Source organism: Delphinus delphis, chromosome 12 (genome assembly GCF_949987515.2).
Source record: "Delphinus delphis chromosome 12, mDelDel1.2, whole genome shotgun sequence".
NCBI lineage: Eukaryota > Metazoa > Chordata > Mammalia > Artiodactyla > Delphinidae > Delphinus > Delphinus delphis.
In genome coordinates this window covers 70,057,796-70,077,941 of record NC_082694.2, presented here as the reverse complement: position 1 = coordinate 70,077,941, position 20,146 = coordinate 70,057,796, and the positions used below count along the sequence as shown (strand labels likewise).

At 58.5% G+C, this 20,146-nt stretch overlaps 2 protein-coding genes across 3 annotated transcripts in view; one reads left to right on the top strand and one right to left on the bottom strand.

Annotated features, from left to right (window-relative positions):
- The first annotated feature begins 1,845 nt into the window (after positions 1-1,845).
- GAREM2 (GRB2 associated regulator of MAPK1 subtype 2) lies at positions 1,846-17,504 on the top strand. 2 transcript variants are annotated; one of them, XM_060026969.1, is made up of 6 exons: positions 1,846-2,045; positions 5,032-5,172; positions 10,331-10,461; positions 11,184-12,233; positions 13,211-13,380; positions 13,893-17,504. In XM_060026969.1, exons 1-6 carry the CDS (start codon positions 1,934-1,936, stop codon positions 14,920-14,922), a joined length of 2,634 nt encoding a protein of 877 aa, XP_059882952.1. In that variant the 5' UTR covers positions 1,846-1,933; the 3' UTR covers positions 14,923-17,504. The 2 variants fall into 2 exon arrangements, with proteins under 2 accessions (XP_059882952.1, XP_059882951.1); XM_060026968.1 differs by lacking the exon at positions 5,032-5,172.
- Positions 17,505-17,617: 113 nt separating this feature from the next.
- HADHA (hydroxyacyl-CoA dehydrogenase trifunctional multienzyme complex subunit alpha) overlaps positions 17,618-20,146 on the bottom strand; it is a 54,322-nt gene continuing 51,793 nt past the window's right edge. The window contains exons 17-20 of the mRNA XM_060026970.1: positions 19,730-19,925; positions 18,933-19,047; positions 18,231-18,376; positions 17,618-18,143 (exon numbers count right to left, since the gene is read on the bottom strand). Coding sequence (XP_059882953.1) covers positions 17,998-18,143; positions 18,231-18,376; positions 18,933-19,047; positions 19,730-19,925 — 603 coding nt within the window. The 3' untranslated portion in view covers positions 17,618-17,997. The remainder of the gene's footprint in view (positions 18,144-18,230; positions 18,377-18,932; positions 19,048-19,729; positions 19,926-20,146) is intronic.

Below are 20,146 nucleotides of genomic sequence, written 5' to 3'. Positions count from 1 at the left end.
CAGCTGCTCCCTCTGGCCTCTCTGTTAAGTATCCTCCTCCCTCGGGCTGCATCCTGTGCTCTCCGTGCTGCCAGCTGTCTTCTAGCAATCTCAGCCCAAGGAAAGATCTAAGCGGTTCTGACTCAAAGTGAAGCTGACTTCCTTCCTACATGGCTCTTGAGCCCTGAACAAGTCAGGGGATAGTATGTATGTGCACATAGAGGTCCCTGGAGAGTTGCCACCAGTTAAAAAGCCCTAGAAAGGCTCTGGAACATTCTACAACAATTAGGGGGTGGGTCCAACCACTTAGGTAGCTCTGCTTGATTTCTCACACCTGTGTGGTCCCTGACGCAGCCAAAATCCAGAGTTACACGGGTTTTGGTATGAAATACGAAGTGTGGCCTGGAGGAAAGATCAGAGGAGGAACTGAAATCCGGCTGGGACAGCAGGGTTGGAGAGGAGGAAGGGCCACACGACAAATGGCGGAAGCAGAATTGCCAGGACTTGGTGACCAGTTGCATGTAAGGATTAAGAAGAGTTCCAGGTTGGGGGACCAGGTGAAAGGTGATGTCCTTAGCTGGGATAGAAAAGGAAAGAGGACTGGGTTCAAGTGCGATTGTTGAAATGGAATGCCTGTGAATGCCTCGGTGGGGATAGAGGGGCTTAGCTGGAAACTGAGGTCTAGAGCTGAGGTGAACCAGCAATGCTGAGGACTAGAAGCTGCAGATGTGGCGTCTACATCAGGGCTCAGAGGCCTCTCTCAGAGATAGGGTGACCGAATGGTCTGGTCCTGGTTTACACCCTCTGTCCTGGTTTATGCCTATAAACCTATTCCTGTTAGCACCTCCTGCACCCTCAAGTGTCCCAGTTTGGCTGACAAACTGCCTTCCAGTCACAGCTCTGCTTCTTTCCCGCTGTGTGACCTTGGAGCAAAGCATTTCTGCTCTTGGAGTCTCCGTTTCTTTCCTCTGCAAAAGATGGAGATTGAACAGTGATCTGAAATGTCTCTTCCTCTGAGAAGTTGTGTTCATCTTATCTGGTGCCGTTTCTCTTGGGGTTCAGGTCACCTGATGTGGGATGTCAGTCACCTCCGAAGAGAGCGTTTGTGTGTGTGTGTTGAGGGGGGAATCTCTCTGGGGTACCGAGGCTGAGGACGAGAGTCCATGGAGCCCTTTCAGCACCAGCCTATGTCTATGCTGGAGCTATCTGGCTCACAGACTGGTGGCAATCGGTAAGAAGGCGCCGGGAACTTGGAAAGTGGGGGCGGAGGGGGCGGTATTAGGCTTCGGCAACAAGCTGGGAAGGCAGTGGGATTTGCAGTTAAACCTAGCTTCAAATCAAGCTGCTACTTGACCTCTCTGAGTATGTTTGCTCATCAGTAAAATGGGGTTAATTAGGCGGCCTCGCCAGGATGCGTGAAGCTGGAGGTGATATACGTCCTAGAGGCAGCAACAGCTGCTGGGATCGCGGCGGCAGAAGCTTTGGGAAGTGAAGCAGGACCCCGAGCGGGACTGGAGGCGATTCCCGGAGGCCGGGGCACCAGCGGGCGAGGAAAGGGGGATTCGAACACGCTCGGCGGGGAAGGGGAGGCCGACCCCCACCACCGACCCCGGGGATGCCGCTACGCGTCCACGTTTTCCCTCCCGGCGCCCGCCGGGGGTCTCGGTCCCCGGCTGTCACCTGGACGCTCGGGGATGGGGCGGGCGAGCCGGGCGGGCGTAGAGGCGGGCCTTGGCGGCGTATGCGGGCGCGGGCCGGGGGGTGGGGCGAGGGGCGGGGGGCGGGGGCCGGCGCCCCGCTGGGAGGCCGGCCACGTGACGCCCGCAGCACCGGCTGGGCCGCCAGGCGGGGAGCGCCGCGGCGGCCCCAAGAGGTGGCGGCGGGCGCGGAAGCCCGGGCCGCGCGGGACTGGCCGTCGGGGCCCCGGGACGGCGGCCCCTGGGACGCCCATGCCATGGAGAAGTTGGCGGCCGGGCTGGCGGGCCTGCGCTGGAGTATGGGCGCCTTCCCGCTCGACCTCATCGTCAGCCGCTGCCGCTTGCCCACGCTTGCCTGCCTCGGGCCAGGTACCGGGGGTGTTGGGAAGGGCGACTGGGGGGCCACGGGGCCTTCGGGGACTCCCCCGGGGCCGTGAGGATGCGGCTCCTGCCCTCCCGCTACTCGGCGCGGGCCCCGCGCTGCTCCCGGAGCGCCTCCCAGGAGAGCCGGGGCCCACGAACCGAGGGGCCGCCTCCTTCTGGGCCCCACGGACGGGCACAGGGACAGAAACCTGGGACAGGGACTGGGGCCGGGCCCAGGACAGAGTTCTCCGGCCCAGCTGGAGCCGGGAGCGCGGCGGAGCCGCCAAGTCCGCGCCGTCGGTGCACCCCCTTCCCCCGCCGCCCTCAGACCCCCGCCCGGGCCGCGCCCCCCTCCATCCTTTTGTCTCCGGCCTCTCACCTCGATCCTCCCGTATCCCTTGGGCCTCGGACTCTGTCTTCCCACCGCCGCCGCCCCCCAGCCCCGCTCTGTCCCTCTTGGGACCCTTCTCGCACCCTCCTTTCGCGGCCTGGGGAGCAGCCTCCGGTCCCCGGGGGCCGGCAGACTACCTCTGGGCCTGAGTGAGCGAGTCCTTCCGCCGGGCGGGCCCCCGAGCCCCCGGACCTCCCCACATCTTGCCCCACTTCTCCTTGGGGCCCGGGGGCCGAGGCTGCACTGCTGATGCTTGCGGGCCCGAGAGGGGCGCCCGGAGGCTGCGCCGAGCAAGTGGACCGTTTGGGGGAAGAGGGGCTGCTTGGCTGGGGGAGGGGCAGGAGCCGGGGCTGGCAGCCAGGCCGGGGGTTTTGTGTGTGAGAAGAATAGGGGTTTGGCCCGCGTTGGCACACTTGCTTCCCTGAATGCTAATGGAGCCCGCGGCCACAGGCTCCTCTCCTCTCCCTTCCGCGGGGCCAGCAGCCACTCCTCCGACCCGCGGCGGCGAGGAGTGGGCACAGTGAGCGTCACCGTGTCCCAGGAGCGGGCTCGGTGAGAGCGTCTATGCCTGGGCCGTCGGGCAGGGTTGCCTGGCAGTCCAACGTCTTGTTTCCTGGATCATCGGCGTGTGATGCGGAGACTGCCCATGTCAACAGCAAGGCTGTGTGTGTCTGCGTGTGAATGGAATATGCTGGCCCTAGGTTGTGCCTGGCCACTTCCCACACATCCTCTTTGGCATCTCCCCCCCCCGGGGGGGGGTCCTTTGTGAGCTCCTCAATCTGGCAGGCCTCCTTTGGGCTCCCTTGACACCTCTGGCACCCTTGTCTTGTCTCCTACTGTAACCCGTTGTAATGGTCAGTTTATTGTCCTTCTACTGGGCTGCAGGCTCCTTGAGGTAGGGCATCCTGCCTAACAAAGATTATGGAAGGAGTAAATGAATGAGGGAATGAGCAACTGGTGTGATGGCCCAGTTGCCTGGTGTCTGTCTGTGACAGTGGTGGCTATGGCTGTGGTCACCTTATGTGATCAAAACTGTGAGTGTGAAAATGTGATCAAAAGTACATCTTGAAGGTCCCTGTGTGCTGTGTATTTGGGAGGGGCCCCTTAGTGGGACCATGGGACTGAGTTGTGTCATTGGGGTGACAAGCAAGCCCCTATCACTGTGGCCCAGGGGGCTGTGCTGGCTCAGCTACTGGTGACCATGACCCATGGTTGCTGGTGTGTGTCCTGCGTGACTGTGGCCTGCATCCTTAGGAAGGGCAGCCTGGGGCTTAGGAGAGCTCTAAGAGGAGGTTACAGAGTAGGAAAGCCTCCTCTGCCTCAGGTGAGGAATTGAGGAGAAAGGCTCCCCCCTCCCCACCCCATACACAGGGTGGAAGCCAGGCCCTTCCTGCAGGTCCTGAACGCATCGTCCCCTCCCCTGACCAAGTGCACACACTTCAGGGAGTCCCCAGCCATCAGAGTAAACCATTTCCCATTTGGTTGGGTGGCAGATATTAAGTTGCGTCTGAGGGGGCTGGGAAGGAGGCATCCCTCACCCCCACCCTACTCACCAGCTGCAACCAGGAGACGGCTCAAAGGCCTCCTGGAAGCTGGGCCAGCCCTTCTGCTCTCCTGGAAACTGGTGCTGGGGTTGGAGCCTCTGGGGCCCAGGCCCCTCCCGATGGCTTCCCCCAGGACTAGCCCCCATCACTCTTCTAAACCCACCCCTTTCCTCTGGCCTTCATCACTGTGTTCCAAAGACTGGGGGGTGAAGGGCTGAGGGAGGGCGAGCCAAGAAGCAGCTTCTCTGAGGTGGGATCAGCGGGTATCTGAGACTGTCTCCTCTCTCCTTTGAGGTCCCTTGTGCGCAGGAGACTGTCTGTGGCAGTGGGTGAAAAGAGAGCCCAAAGAGAGCCAGGAGCCAGCTCCTGTAAGCCCTGCCGTTCTCCTGACCCGAGTGACCCACATAGCTCTGGGGTTCACATGGACGGCCCCTTCTCGGCCCTCTCTGTGCCCCACCAAGGCCCTCCTTTCCTGGCCTAGGAGCCGACTCGGGGGCTGAGAATTCTGCTGGTCTCAGTTCAGGTGGTTCTGAGGCCCAGCTCAAGTGTCTGCTGCTCAGCACTGTCTCATCCTCCCTCCTGCCCCACACTCCCCCTCAGCCAGTTTACTGCCCCTTGTGTGAGAACTCGCACAGCCTCCATTCAGCGCCTCAAACTTGGCCTGTATTCTCTGTTCACATCTCTTCCCACCTCCTCCTGGGCCTAAGGGCTCCTGGAGGGCAGAGGCTGGGCTCATCCGCTGGGAGCCCCTGACTCCCGCACAGGGCCTGGGACGGCAGGCAGTCCAATCGAATGATGAATGCAGGACGGAGGCTGGGCCGGTTGCTGGGGCCCCATCGGGAGCCTGAGCCCTGAGAGAGGGGGCCTGATTCAGCCCCGAGGTCACAGTTGGCAGCCTGCCTGTCCCTTGAGCGCTGCTGATCTGGACAGGGATCGTGGGGAGCTGTCCCCGGTGGAGTCTCGGTGAGGAGGTAGGAGGTCACCCTGCCTATTCTTTCTGCCCCTCCTAATGTTCTCTTTTCTGTCCTTCCTCCTCTATCCTCCTTTCCCCTCTCAGGGGAGTATGCCGAGGGCGTCAGTGAGCGAGACATCCTGCTCATTCACTCCTGCCGCCAGTGGACAACGGTGACAGCCCACACCCTGGAGGAGGGTCACTATGTCATCGGGCCCAAGATTGACATCCCCCTGCAGTACCCAGGTGTGCCCAGCCAGGGACAGATGGCACAGAGCCGGTGGGAGGTGTAGGCAGGGGGGTAGGGGTGGGGAGGTCTTGGAGGAAACTTGGTGACTGGCTTTCCCTTAGAGCCACAGGGGTGAGCGAGGTCATGGCTGGCAGGGTGGTGATTAGGGTTAGGGTTAGAGTTAGGGCTCAGTGGTTTCCATACTGTTTTGTGGAGCCCTGGGTTTCTGGTTGCAAACCTTTGATTCCCATTTTGTTTTAAAATAGATTTGAAACTCATGTTAAAAAAAAGTACCCACACCCTCAAACTGCTACAGATCAAACCTTAACCCTGACTAGAGACCTTCAGTGTGTACCATTACATACAGGTGGCACCTCTGCCTCATTAACACTTTTTGCACAGACCCTCAAAGGGAGTATCTCCTGCTAGGATCCTCTCAGTACCTTGCAACCAAAAGACTTCAAAAACAAAGGGATGCTCAGGCTGATTATGTGGCTGCATCTGCCTGCTCTAATCCTGTTTTTCCCAATTTTTGTGTTAAACTTATTGTTTTCACTGATTGACTTAAGTGAATGTTAAAATTTTAGGCTTTTAAATAAGATTCTGCAGTGAATTTCTACTTTTATCTGTTATATATATGATGCTGATGTCCTAAAGATTTTGTTTGAAGAAAGGATTCTGCTGCTGAAAAAAGAAAGTACAGCCCTTTCGTTTTACACACAATGAAACAGAGGGCCTAAGAAGGGAAGTGACTTGCCCAGGGTCACACAGCTAGTAAGCAGCAGAGCAAGGGCTAGCACCCAGGTATCTTGACTCCTGGGCTCTTGCTTGCTGCCATATCAGGAATGCAGGGTTGTTGTCCCCTGTGTGGGAGGGATGTGAGTCTGGTGGCCCCATCCCAGAGATGCCCCCATGTGAGCCCAGGATCCCACAGCTCCTGCACATTAAACACGTGCTGCGTTTCAGACACTGGGCAGAGCGTTGTTGTCATTGCATCCTCACAGCAACCCTGTGAGGAAGTTTTATCAAGCTCCAGGAGTTAGTAGTTAGCCCAGTTCTGTGTTTATCTGCTGCCCACCCCCCAACAAAGGTTGGAATACTTTGAGCTGGGAAGGCTCACAGTCCCTTCCTCACAGGTATGCTGTTCCCCTTCTGGCGCTGCCTGGGTCTCCCCGGAGTCAGTGGGACAGGACTAAACCCTTTACGGGGCTTCTGCTCTTTACAGCGCCCTGTGCATCTTGTACTCCTGTAGCCCCACAGCCCATTTTAAACATGAGGAAACTGTCTCAAGTGTCTTTCTGACCTGGCCTGGAGCCCTTGGGGAGGCCTGCCCAAGCTAGAAACTTCCCAGCCTGGGTATCTGGCCTTGGTCCAGGGAGAGGTCCCAGGTCTTCGATAAAAAAAGCAAAGATTGGGGGACTTCCCTGGCGGTCCAGTGGTGAAGACTCGGCACTTACACTGCTGGGGGCACAGGTTCGATGCAAAAAAAAAAAAAAGCAAAGATTGGAAAAAGCCTTCACTGACAGAAATGTGACTTACTGTGCCATTTCGGTTGTGTCATTAAAAATCCGGGAAACCAAGGTACAGAGCCTCCTGGGGAACTCTGCGTTCACGGGGCTCCTGGCCCTTTCCCCCCATCTCTTTCGGTGCCCTTGTGTAAGGCGGGTGAAAGCTGGCCTGCCGAGGTGTCGCATCCCCAGCTCCATCTTTCCGGTGGGCCGCTCGGGCCCCGCCTGGATGGGGGCTGGGTGGCCGAGGCCCCCCTAGGAGGGGGAGGGGCTGGGCCGCCGGCGGGTTAATGAGGAAGCTCTGAGTGCACAGCTCCGAGCTGGTTCCTCCTAATGAATTAATAATTGCGCGGGCAGGCGGGGAGGCGGTGGAGGGAGAGGGGAGGAGGGCTCAGGGCGATGCCCTGCAGCGAGTGGCGTGGGGGCCGCTGCTGGAGAGCCGGGCTCCAGGCCAAGGCCCACCGCCCGGGGAGGCGGGGAGACCGGACTCCTCCGGGACGACCCCCCACCCCACCCCGCCCGCTCCCCGCCTTGCCCTCTGCGCGGTGCCTCTCCCCGCGCGGGCCGCGGACCCTGCGGAGCACCGGGGAGATGCGTCCCTTGAGCCAAGTAGTATGCTTCCACTTTACAGGTGGGAAAACAGAAGCCCATGGGGATTAAATAATTTGCTCAAGGCCACACAGAGGTGTGGCAGAGCTGGGATTCAGCCAGGTCTGTCCGACTCCCAGGTCTGTGCATTTACCCACCATTCTTTATGGAGCGTCTGTTATGGGTCAGGTGCTGGCAGGGAGGGGTGAGAAACAAGACCCTGCTTCAGGCTGGAAGGGACGGTCGGGGCTGCGTAAACGTGCTCTGGGACTCACGGACAGGGAGGAGGGGCAGGCCAGGGTGCGGCAGGTCCCTAGAGCCGCAGGGGACCTCGGGTCTTTTGTAGGGGGAGGCAGGAGAGGAAGCTGCCCCCAGTGGGGCTGCAGAGGGAGGAAAAGGCTTCCAGGGGCCAGAGCATCACTCCCGGGAGGTCTACCTTCCTTCCTCCCGGCAGCGATGACCGGTGCTGGGCTCAGGCTGCGGCGGAGGGGGTGGTGCCGGCTACCATGGTTACATCGATCTTCGTTGCCACATCCTCCCCACCCCCCGGCTCTAGCCCTGACTTGGCTCCAGCTCTCCCCACAGCGGGCAGTGGGCACTTCTCCCTGCCTGGCTGCTTGGAGTTGGGGGGTTTGTGTGTGGGTATTGGGGAGGCGACTGGGTGAGGGATGGGGGCTACTTTTCTTGGATGGTAGCAGACCTGTGACTCCTGCTTCCTGACCTGCAGATCACTGTTCCTTGCTAGGTCCCCTCCCCAGCTTATCCCTGCTGCCCTCGAGGGCTGTGGCTCATCCGAGGCCTCTTCCTACCAGGGTCTCAGAGTGGCTCGGGAAGGATGGAGGATGGGACGTGGGGTCTGTTCCCTCCAGCTTTCTCCTGGGCATTTCCCCCTCTCTTTCTGGGTTGTCACTTTTCCTGCTCATAGGTGTTGATGCTGCAGGCTCTGCCGCTGGCCGTCTGCTCTTCATACTCTGCCTTAGGGAGTGCGTGTCTCAATCCCGGTTTCTGGTGGGCTTTGGGGCCTTCAAGAACCGCCCCCCTGCACTATATACAAAATGCTTTTTTGTGTGTTCCTGCTAGGGTTACACTGTGGGATTTCTCTGGGAAGAGGGTTCCCAAAGGGTCAAGATCCTCTGTTCTTCCTCTTTCCTGAGCTATCTTGTCTGCCCCACAGCTGACGCTGCTTCCTGTGGGCTCGTGACCTTCTGTCTGTTACTTCTGACTAGGCATCCTCAAGCGCTGCACCCACACGCTCGCCTGCCCCAGGAACACCCCCTGCAGGGCCTCACTTGGCCTCCCCAGTTTGGCCGGTGCTCCACAACTCGTTCCTTCCAGGGTCTCAGTTTTGGTTAACAGCTCTGCCGTCTCCATTTCTGACCAGGCTGGTGACCCGAGTCCCTTCCTCCACCACCTACTCATCAGTCTGATGAGTTCCTCACCACAGTCTGAGGCGGCTCCCTACCTTGAAAGTACCTCTTGGTCTGCTCATTTTTGTTATTCCCTCAGTTGCTGCCCTGGCTCTTTTCCAGAACTCGTTACTGAGTTATTTACCTGAATGGTGTCCCTGTTATCTTTATAGAGTAAAATTTTGATCTTGGTCTTCCCTTGCTCAGAACACTCCAGGGGGTTTCATTCTTACGGAATAAAGTCCTACCATATGGCATTCAGAGCCTTTCATAACCCAGTTGCTGTCTGCTTCACCCCTGTCATCACCCCCCCCCAAGTCCTACCCTCCAGGCACTCACCACTTTGGGCAGGCAGTCTGCTTCCGTGACTCTGTGTCTTTGTTCATGCTATTTCTTCCATGTGGAATGTCCATTCTGTAAAACTCTTTGCATTCTTATGATGCCCTCAGACTGCCAGGTAGACTTCCCCCAACTCAGCGGTCTTCTCACTCTTTTGTCATGAGTCTGGTGTAGCATTTGTCACATCCTGCCATCACACACTATATCTGGATTTCCTTGTGGGCAGACTATCTTACCCAGATGTGCACCCCCTGTCGGGGCAAGGCTAGTGTCTGGCACATAGTGGGTGCTCCGCAAATGTTTGTGGAATGAATAAATGAATGGACTATGACTGCAGCAGCCGCCAGAGACATTACAGAAGCTAGAGCCACCTTGTCTTCTCTCAGCTTGTACAAGACTCTCTTCCTTTTGTGTAAGGGCTAAGAAGAGGCCATCTGTCCAGATGCCAGCATGGTTCACAGCCTGTCTTTGTGCTCACATAGGTGGGCACATAAAAGATGTGTGGCCAGTGAGGTTAGACAGTTTACACAGAGGGGTGTCAGCTTTACGGATTATCATCATTCTTTAAAGTCTGTGTCTGCTGGGGGCATCTGCTGAGCCAGCCAAAACATAGCCCTGGACTGCAGGTTGGGAAGACCTCATCCGAGGGAGGAGGCTTTGCTGGGCTCAGATCGGAGGCCTCTGGGACAGTGGGGCTGGAGATTGGATCAGAGGAGGACTTGGGAACAGATTAGGAGTCAGAGTTGCTCTCCCTGGATCTCCAAAGACTGGGGCTGGGCCCCTCGTCTGCCCATTGCATCAGTGTGGGTTAGCAATCCACCGCAGACACGTAGAATGCCAGATCCAGGTGGGGCCCAAGAGCATCTGCTTCAGCCTCCTCAGCTGAGGACTCAAGCCCCAGAGAAGGGAAGGGATTTGTCTAGGGTCATAGCAAATCAGAGTGGGGCTGGGACCAAGCTAGGAATCAGCACCCCCAATGCCACACTAACGCTTGGTCCGAGGATAGCTCTGTGTCCAAGTGTTTGGGTGCCAGTTTGCACTTGGGTTTCTCTGGGCAGGCGGCTGCTAGCCTTATCACACACCCACAAGCTGTCCACTGGGTGAGGGCTGGGCTCTAGTTGCTAGGAATCTGTGCTCACCTCCCAGCTGAGGCTTGAATCAGCTGACCAGCTCCTTCCACTAGTGCAAACCTGCCCTTCTGACCACCTGAGTTCCAGAGAGGCTGGCTGAGATGAGGGGAACAAGAAGCGGGGACAGTGGGGCCTCTCTGGATGCAGGCTAGGCTCCCAGCAGCAGGCCCACCCTAGCAGCAGCCTACATTCCTTCCTGTGCAGGGAAGTTCAAGCTCCTGGAGCAGGCCCGGGATGTTCGGGAGCCAGTGAGGTACTTCAGCAGCGTGGAGGAGGTGGCCAGCGTCTTCCCCGATCGCATATTTGTGATGGAAGCCATCACCTTCAGTGTCAAGGTTAGTCCTTTCTGAACCAGGCACGGTGCCCCAGGTTTCCATTATCCTCAGGGGCAAGCCTGACCCTGGCTGGAGGGAGGCCTTTGAGCTCTAAGAGGTAAAAGTGTCACAGTGTGGCTTCTGACAGCCCCTTGAAAGCCTCTGGCTAGGTGTATGAACCTCCTGGAGCTTCCTGCAAAAGGTGGGGAAGCAGGAAGTGTGTGTGGAGGGTCACGGCCTGACTGGGCCGTCTTTCAGGGCAGCCATCCTCTCAGCCACTGGTGGCGGTAGTATAGCTGTGGGGCACATAGTGCACACGGTCCCCCACTTACGTACAGGCGGTTCTTGCCTGTTTATAAACCCTCTGCTTATCCATCAATTCATTTCTCTTCAGGGTAGTCTTGTTGAACAGGTGGAGGATTGTTATCGCCCTAATTGTAAAAAATGATAACAAAAGTTGCCATATACTGAGTATTTTCGAAGTATTTCATTGTACATATAGTCTATTTAATTCTTACAGCAATTCTTCCAAGTAAAAGTAACTAAGGTCCCCGAGAGGTAACTCACTGAAGGCTGCTCAGCCACCACGTGGCCCCTCCAGGATGGAATGTCCTCAGTCAACTGCTCTTGATCTGGTCTTAGCCCTGGGAAAGGCCCAAGAGGAGCGCTGTCCTCCTGGGTCCCGTCCCGGTGGCTTTCCTGGGGCCCTGGCTAAGGCCTCCTGTCGTTTCTGGGATCCCCAGGTGGTGTCAGGCGAGTTCAGCGAGGACAGCGAGGTGTACAACTTCACGCTGCACGCCGGCGACGAGCTCACTCTCATGGGCCAGGCGGAGATCCTGTGCGCCAAGACCACCAAGGAGCGCTCACGCTTCACCACCCTGCTGCGCAAGCTGGGCCGGGCCGGGGCGCTGGCCGGGGTGGGCGGCGGCCCGGGGGGCACGGGGGCCGCGGGTGGCAGCGGGGGCGCCAGGCCCATCAAAGGCAAGATGCCCTGCCTCATCTGCATGAACCACCGCACCAATGAGAGCCTGAGCCTGCCCTTCCAGTGCCAGGGCCGCTTCAGCACGCGCAGCCCCCTGGAGCTGCAGATGCAGGAGGGCGAGCACACGGTGCGCGCCATCATCGAGCGCGTGCGGCTCCCGGTGAACGTGCTGGTGCCCAGCCGGCCGCCGCGCAACCCCTACGACCTACACCCGGTGCGGGAGGGCCACTGCTACAAACTGGTCAGCATCATCTCCAAGACGGTGGTGCTGGGGCTGGCGCTGCGCCGCGAGGGCCCGGCGCCGCTGCACTTCCTGCTGCTCACCGACACGCCCCGCTTCGCGCTACCGCAGGGCCTGCTGGCCGGGGACCCGCGTGTCGAGCGCCTGGTGCGCGACAGCGCCTCCTACTGCCGCGAGCGCTTCGACCCCGACGAGTACTCGACCGCCGTGCGCGAAGCGCCCGCCGAGCTGGCCGAAGACTGCGCCAGGCCGCGCCGCGCGCGCCTCTGCCTGCCCGCGCCCCCGCGCGCCCTCCGGCCCGCCCGCGACCCCGCCTCCGGCCCCGGCCCGACCGGCGACGGCGACCAGGAGGAGTACGTGAGTCCCGACTGGGCCGGCGCGCCCGAGCCCGCAGCGCCACCCGCCGAGATCCCCTACGAGGAGCTGTGGACGCACCAGGCGGCTGAAGGCTTCGCCGAGGGCAGGACCCGGCCGCTCCCGGGGCCCGACCTCATCTCCTTCGGGGCCACCGGGCCGCCCCACCTGGAGCCCGAGGCGGCCCCGCCTCCAGTGCCTCCCAAATCCGAGGCGGTGAGTGGACGCGGTGGAGGCGAGGAGGGGGGGGAAGCCGGGCTCTGAGCTCTGTGGGCCCCATCCTCCAGGGAGGTGGCCAGGCAGCGGTCAGGGTTTGGGTTTGAAAAGCTCGTTCTCCTGGGCCCCAGCCTTGGCATCTCGGTCTCCAGCCCCCCAGAGTGTGTGACAGAGGGTGGCCGAGGTGGGGAAAGGGGAGAAAACAAGGAGGAAGGAAACGCAGGAGCATTTGTAGGAAGGGATACCAGGGACGGTGGCAGGGGAGTTGTGGGGACGAAGATGCCAGCAGGTCGCCAGCCTCAGAGAATTGGGGATGAGCCTAGAACAGTGTTACCCAGAAGGTTCCACAGAACAAGGAGTCCTTTAAGTTGTCCAGTGTAAAGAAGGTTCTATGGTGACGTAAGTTTAGAAAATGTAGTCTGTGATGCCCAGCCTTCCCCCTCCTCACTTTGGAGCCGCAGAGTATTGGTATAATAAAGGCTCTGAGAAGTTCTGCACGAAGGAAGCCCGTTTATCTGTGTTTAACACAGAATTTTCCAACCGAGCTTGTCCACAGACTATGGACAACACCTATGAGCATCCCATGTAGTCCACTTTTGAGTGTCTGACCCGTGAGGCAGGGAGCCAGATGGCAGGTACTTTTCCTTCCCTTTCTTCTCCTCACTACACGTTTTTCTTCTTATTTCTCTCCTTTTCCCTGAGGAGGGAATATGTCTACTTAACTGATTGTTTATCTACTTCTCTATTTTTTCTTACATTCAAGGTGGATTTCCAAGGCCACAGGAGACAGTGTGTGTGTTGTCGGCTCTCGATGAGCGAAACGGGCTGGAGAGACGAGAAGGGGTGGGTGGGTGGGTGAGGAGCTGGGGTGTAAGGCAAGGCAGGCTCTTGGCAAAGTGGGGCAGTGTCAGTGCCAGATGCCGCCCTGGCCCAGCTGCCTGGGGACCGGGGGTGGTGTCATGGCCCTGTGCTTGCAGGTGAAGGAGGAATGCCGCCTGCTCAATGCCCCTCCTGTGCCCCCCCGAGGTGGCAGTGCCAATGGCCGGCTCTCGGGCAGTCCTCCGGTGCCCCCACGCTTCCCCAAGCTGCAGCCTGTCCACTCCCCCAGCTCCAGCCTCTCCTACTACTCCTCTGGCCTCCAGGATGGGTGAGCCACTTCTTTCTCTTGGTCCTGGGCCTCCTCAGGTAGATTGAAGCAGGGGAGGGTGGGGAGGGGAGCCAGTGCTGAGGAAGAGGAAGTCTTCAGGACCGGGGTTCAGAGGTTCTGAGCAGCACCTGAGGGAGGGGGCCCTGGGGTCCGGGCTTCCTGCTTCAGTTCGCTCCTCTCCTAAACGATGACAGTCGGTTGGGAGTGTTGCTCTGTTTCCCTCCAGAGTGGGCTCTGCCACGGGGTGGAGTGCTCCTTGCTATTGAAAATTTTCTATGTAATTCAGTTTAGTTTAATTTTTCCTGGGGAGGGGGGTGCCGGGAGAAAGAATTGGGCAATCTCCGAGGGCCGCAGGCCTCGGGGGCTGGGGCGCGGGCCAGCGCTGCTGAGATCGGAGCAGCGGCCTCTGGGACCTGGTGGAGCAGTGGTTCGCTGTGTCGTGTGTGTGGCCCTGTCGCGTTTCCCTCTTGCTGTGCTTACCCTTCCATCTGTGTCTGTCTCTTTGCCCACAGGGCGGGCTCCCGCAGTGGCAGTGGCTCTCCGTCACCGGATACCTACTCCCTCTATTGCTACCCATGCACCTGGGGAGACTGCAAGGTGGGCGAGTCCCCCAGCCGCCCACGCCCGGGACCCCTGCCCTCGACTACGCAGCCCAGCCAGGCCTCCCGGGCCCTTGTAGAGCCCCTGAGCAGTGGAGCTGCTTCTCTCTGGGGGGCCGACACCCCGGTCAAGACCTACCACAGCTGCCTGCCTCCATTCAAGCCCTCCCACCCCCAGAAACGCTTCGCTCCCCTTGGAGCTCTGAACCCCTTTTCCGGGCCTGCCTACCCCCCAGGCCCTTCAGCCGCCTCCTCTTCTGGGCCCACAGCCAGCTCAGGTCCCCCGGCTACCTCCAGCCCCGCTCATTCCCCGGGCCCGGGCCCTCCAGGCCAGGCCTGTTCGGCGGCTGCCTCCTCCTGCTGTCCCACCTCCTCCTCCTCTTCCTCTGAGCGGCAGACACCTGCCCTGGAGCCCTCTGATCCCTTTGAGCTGGGCCGGGGCAGTTCTCCAGAGCCGGAGCTGCTGCGCTGTCAGGAGCCCAGAGCTGTGAGGGCTCCTGGGCCTGGGCCTGGCCTTCTGCCACTTGGACCCCCCAAGGCCTTTGAGCCTGAAGGTTTGGTGCTGCGGCAGGTCCCCGCCCCCCTGTCCCCCGTGGCCCTGCAGGGGCCCGAAGCAGGCAGAGCACGACTCCTTCTCACCCAGGGGCGCCTGGAAGGGCCTCCGGCCAGTCCCCGGGATGGGGCCACAGGCTGGGGCGGCCGGGATGCCTCCTCCTGGCAGCCCCCCGCTGACTTGTCCGCACTCTCCCTGGAGGAGGTCTCACGAAGCCTGCGTTTCATCGGGCTCTCGGAGGACGTGGTGAGCTTCTTTGCCCGAGAGCGCATTGACGGCAGCATCTTCGTGCAGCTCAGTGAGGACATCTTGGCAGATGACTTTCACCTCACCAAGCTGCAGGTCAAGAAGATCATGCAGTTCATCAAAGGCTGGCGGCCCAAGATCTGACTTTCCCACTCGGGGCTGCACAACTGGAATTTTGGCCTGGAGGCCCCGGGGGACCAGCCCTGGGTCTGCAGGGTGACGGCACCTCCAGAGGCGGGGCCTGCCTGCAGGAAGAACCTATGCCAAGACTGAGGCTGCTAAGCAGCCGCGGAGAGGAATCCAGGGGAGACACACCTGGAAACGGGGTTCTCTGGGCCAGAGCCCCGCATGCATCTTGCCTTTCAGTGTGCAGAGTACGCGGGGAAGGGGCTGGAGGCGCCGGTGCACACCCGGGCCTGGTGACACATTGCTGCGATTCCCACGGGGGTTCAAAAGCGGGCCTTCATGGTGACCTAACAGCCCCCTCCGTCCCGCTGCAGAGCTCCGCTGATAGCTCGTACTTCATAGCTTGTAGGTGCAGGCTGGAGACAAGGGAAGATGGTCCATGATCTAAGCACAGATTCCCCAAGTGCCCGCTCTCCTTTGTGCTCTGTGGGCTTTTGGCCTAGCTGCCCCAGAGTCGGGGTGCCTATTTCTGTATCTCGGGGATGCCCTCCTTTCCCCTCTGCTCCACTGTGTGTTAGGCCCCTGGCCCTGAACACAGGTGTATCAAGTACAAGCCTGTGCCACCACACCTGAGAGGCTCCACCTGTGGGCTCTGGTTCTTGGGTGATGGCTTTGGAAGAGCCCAGCTCTGCTCTCGACCTGCTTATCTAGTTAGGGAGGCAGATGCTCCCCCACGTCTCCAGTGCACTGGCTTCTGACGCGAGCTCACTGCAACTAGACCTGCATCCTGCCTGTTGGGTCCAGTCCACGAAGACTCTGTGCAAGAGCAGGTGGACTGAGGGCAGCTGCTCCCTGATTCTTGAGGCAAGTGGCCTTCCATCACTCCCATCGGTCTCCTGCCCCATCACCTGACCCTGGCAAACACATGGTGTCCCTTCCTGCCTTTCTGTCACGGGCACAGGTGGGATGGGGAGGAAAGAGAAAGCACGATGGCTTGGGAAAACCTGCTTTTTTCCTCCTGGAGCTCAGTCCTCTCGCACCTGTTCACCTGCTTCAAAGCAGGTCTTTGCGCCCTGTATCTCGAGCACGGTGATCTGCCAGCAGCCAGAGCAGGTTGGCTGTCGTGTCCGACCACCCAGCCCCCGTGCTCGTCCCCGTCTCACCTACCAGAAGCACACTAATCCTCCTAGCGTCAGGCCCAGGGGTTATCAGCCTTTTCGTCTGCCTTACCGAGATACTTATCTCCTCTGTTTTTCTATCTTAAGAGGAGCGAAGCCGGGCTGCTGCTCATCCCAAGCAGGCTGCCTCAGTGCTGAGGGAAGGGGAGTCAGGAAGTAGAGCACAGAAACTGGGATGCTGAGACGTTGGGTTTCCTTGCCAATCACTCAGTGAATCCTCAAGGGCTAGTGAAATAAATGCTAGACCACTGAAGAGTAGTGCAGGTGGAATTCTGGGCGTCAGTTGTGTTCTTTCAGAGGGCCGTGGGGACCGACTGGCACAATGCATGTGCCCGCGGGCAGGAGAGGACTTCAGAAACACTGTGTGTACACGGCCCACTTGTTCCTCAGAGGCAGCTGGTGGAGTGGCCCTCATTCCCTTCTGAAAAACCCTCACCAGCCCCTCAACTACAAGAACCCTCAATTCCCACTGATGTTTCAACATAATTCACACCTACCTAGTGCTGCTAAGTGGAAAGGTCATACTTCAAAGCTCCAAGCCACTACCCAGGTTTAACTTCCTGCCCTGTCCAAATACCTGCCTTGAGGCTGCTCACACACCCCCACCCCCACCCCCCAGAAGCCTGTTAATGGCCTTGGTGCAGAGGGTCAGTTCTCCACCTTCTATGGGTCACCTGAAAACTCCCAACTCGGAGATGCCTTGGTTTTAGAGTCTGGCTTCCTAGCAACCAACTGTTGAGTGTTGAGCAGAACTGGAGCTGAGCTTCCCGCCTGCCAGCCTCCATAGCAGAGCCATCCAGGGGGATATCTGAAGTACTCGCAGCTGGAGCAGAGGCAGGAGGAACTGGTGACATCTCAAAGATGAGACTGCGCGGTGTGATGGGACTTGAATCATGATTCTGCACGCACGCGGTGTGGATCCTTCTGCCAGGCCCAGTGAGGAGCCCAAAGCTGTTTACCTGGACTGGGCAATGCTGCTGCCAGAACACAAGTGTAGGAACTTTCCACACAGAGGGCAGGGGGAGGGGAAGAGTGGAGGCTCTAGCAGAGGGGAGGTGGCGGTGGGTCACACGGGATGCCTGTCATCACTGTGCAGGCATCGTCCACCTTCTGTGCTCTGGGGCGGCCAAGACGTGCAGGATACGCTGGCCAGGAAAACGTCACCTCCTCTGCTTAATGCCAGCGTTCCGCAAACATCCTGAGGTGCGCACATGAATGAGTCACACCGAGAAAAGAAGGTAAAACTGTGCAGCGGAAAGGAGTCTTCTATGCTGGCCCTCCACACCTCTCCCCCGTTCTGCTTAGCCGGGCCTCTTCCCCACTGTAAGCGGAAGCCCAGCCAAAACATTTAAATGCAGCTGGTTTAAAAGGCTTTAGGCTCATAAAATCCCACTTTCCATCAATGCCGTTTCTCTCTTAAGGTGCTGCCCCAGTACATTCCTACCCCGCAGCACAGGGCTTTATTCCAGCTCACCCCTTGAGGAAAGGGTAAACCACAAGGGCAAAGACAGAAGAGAAAGCAGTAGGCAGGCAGAGAAGCTGATAAAGTGATTTTTATCGTTAAGTATTTGGCTGGGTGCAGAATTGCCCTCACCACCGTTGGCCACCACTGGTCTCCCGGGAGGAACAGGCAGCAAGGATGGCTCCAGAGACGCTGCTCCTCGGGGCCTCGGGGCTCACACATTCGTGTGCACAGAGGGTTCCACCTTCCAATGTGAAGTACAAACTGCTTCACAGCCAGACTTCCCTGGGAGGGAGAGATGCTCACAGCTGAAGGCACGTTAATCAAGGCGCACACCCAACGCCAGAATTTGTTTTCCTCTGGTTACTCTGATAAACCTAGATGCCACTCTGTCGAGAGCCAGCACTGCTGCGGTTGGCGTTAGTGGGCGAGTGAGCAGGGTTCAGGGCCTGCTCACTGGTAGAACTTCTTGTTAGGGCTGCTGGCGTGGTCCACAAGCAGCTGGCACGGGGTGAACTGTTTTCCATAGGCAGCCTCGTACTTCCGGAGCCGGTCCACTATCTTCTGAGCACCATACAGATCCACAAAGCGGAAGGGCCCTAAAAGGAGAAATAGGACGTTGTTCAAGGAGAAGTGAAACGAGCTCCGGGATGAAGCGAGCTACCTTTCTGACTTGCAAGACCGACCTCCAAGACTGGGGGGGAAGCCAAGCCCGAAGACGGCGCCGATGTCTCCCTCTGTAGGCGAGGCCAAGACCCCTTCCTGCAGGCACAGGACAGCCTCATTCACAAATCTGGTCACCAGGCGGTACTGGATGTCTTCGTCCGAGGAGCTGCCAACAGGGAGAGACATTCAGGGAGGGGCAGGGTAAGAGGGGAGGACGCAGGCGCCCCGGTGCAGAATGGGAGTGAGGGCTGGTGCTGCTGGAGCTCCGGGCCAGCCCTTGTGAACCTCCAATGCTAGAGAAGGTGCTGCCCTTGGAAGAAGACAGCAGAGGGCTACCTGCCCTAATTAACCCGAAGCCGGGCACTGAGAACAGGGTCTGGCGGGGTAGACGGCATCTCTTGACATCAGCAGCTGCTGATTACAAACGATAACAAACAGCGCGGAGGGAGAGCAGGCCTAGGAGAACCGTGTTTCTAGTTGCTCTCTGGGACCCTCAGGGGGAAGGCTTCCCAAGGGGTCTTCCCAAGGCTGGGCTGCAGTCCTTACCCTGAGGCCTGGTAGAGGACGAGGTGGAATGTGGAAGGGCAAAAAGTGTTAAGCATCAGGAATGTTCTTTCTGGTCACGTATGGTGATCATAACAAAAATGATGGCAGAGGGTCCAAGAAGCTTCGGGCTGGTGAGAAACACGCTTCTGCACCAACAGCCCCTCAAATGAACTTACACGTCAGGCTGAGAAGGCATCTTCAGACTTGCCAAAATACTGTCTATGTCAGAATTCAAATTCTTATTCTTCACACCCTCCTGGTAGATGTAAAAGCCCTTCCCGGACTTGCGGCCTAAAAGAAGCGAGAAAAAGGAGCGTTAACAAATTCTCAGAGCCCGGGCCTGAGAGCTCTCTTCTCCGCTAGTCCGTTTTAAAGCTCTAGCCTCTTTTCCGTATTCCTGAATTTGTAGATCTAGCCTACTCTAGAAATTGGTGTTTGTCAGAAGAGTTGACAGCGAAGGAAAAAAGAGCTTGTGTGTCCTGGAGCTTGGAAATCTGTGTATCTGGGTAGGAAAGGCCAGGTGGGTGAGTTTTAATGTCCAGGTATGCAACACCAGGTCCTAGGATGCCCAGGTCCTAGTGTTGATTTTGTTGCTACTTTGCCGAGAGAGAAAGCCACCTCTCTGGTGGGCCTCAATTGCATCCCCTACTTAGAGGTTTACTTCCTCCACAAAGGTGGTCAGACAACATGGAAAGCCTGGACACAACACTCCTGCAGTATCACGGGTGTAGTAGAGGCCTTGGGCAGGATGAAACGCCTGTCAATTTTGCATAGCTTGGGCAACGGCAGAGCCTCAGGAGTCCAGAGTTCTGCCTTTTGTCCATAATCTACAGGCCCAGCCTAAAAAGAGGTGGCCATGAAATCATTTTTAAATTCCCTATGACAGTGGGGGCTCTATGTTTAGAAAACACACTCTTCCACGCGGGCCTTCTGTCACGAATGATGCTAGTTACGTTTCTTTGCGGCTACTCACCCAGGAAGCCCTTGGATATCATCTGCTTCAGCACTTCTAGGCTTCCACCTGCAAACCGCTCCCCAAACACTTTGCCTAGATTTTCTGCTACGTGTTTTGCTACATCCACGCCAACTTCATCCACCAGCGTAGCAGCGCCCACAGGAAAGCCAAAGCTTGTGGTCAGGGAATCCAGCTTCTTAGGGCCAACTCCTTCCTGGATTGGAAGTAAAGCCGCACCTCAGGGGAGGGCCGTCCCAGATTCCCCTGAGGGCTCCTTGTGCTGCCCTCACAAACGGCCTTCGGCAGCACCCACTTCTCTTCTGGGTGCCGCTCGCCAGGCCCAGGAATGGGACTGTTTCACTCAGGGAAGCACAAAGAGGCTTGGGAGCCACAAGGGGAAAGTCCGAGCCTTTCCTAACCTACAGAATTTTAAGG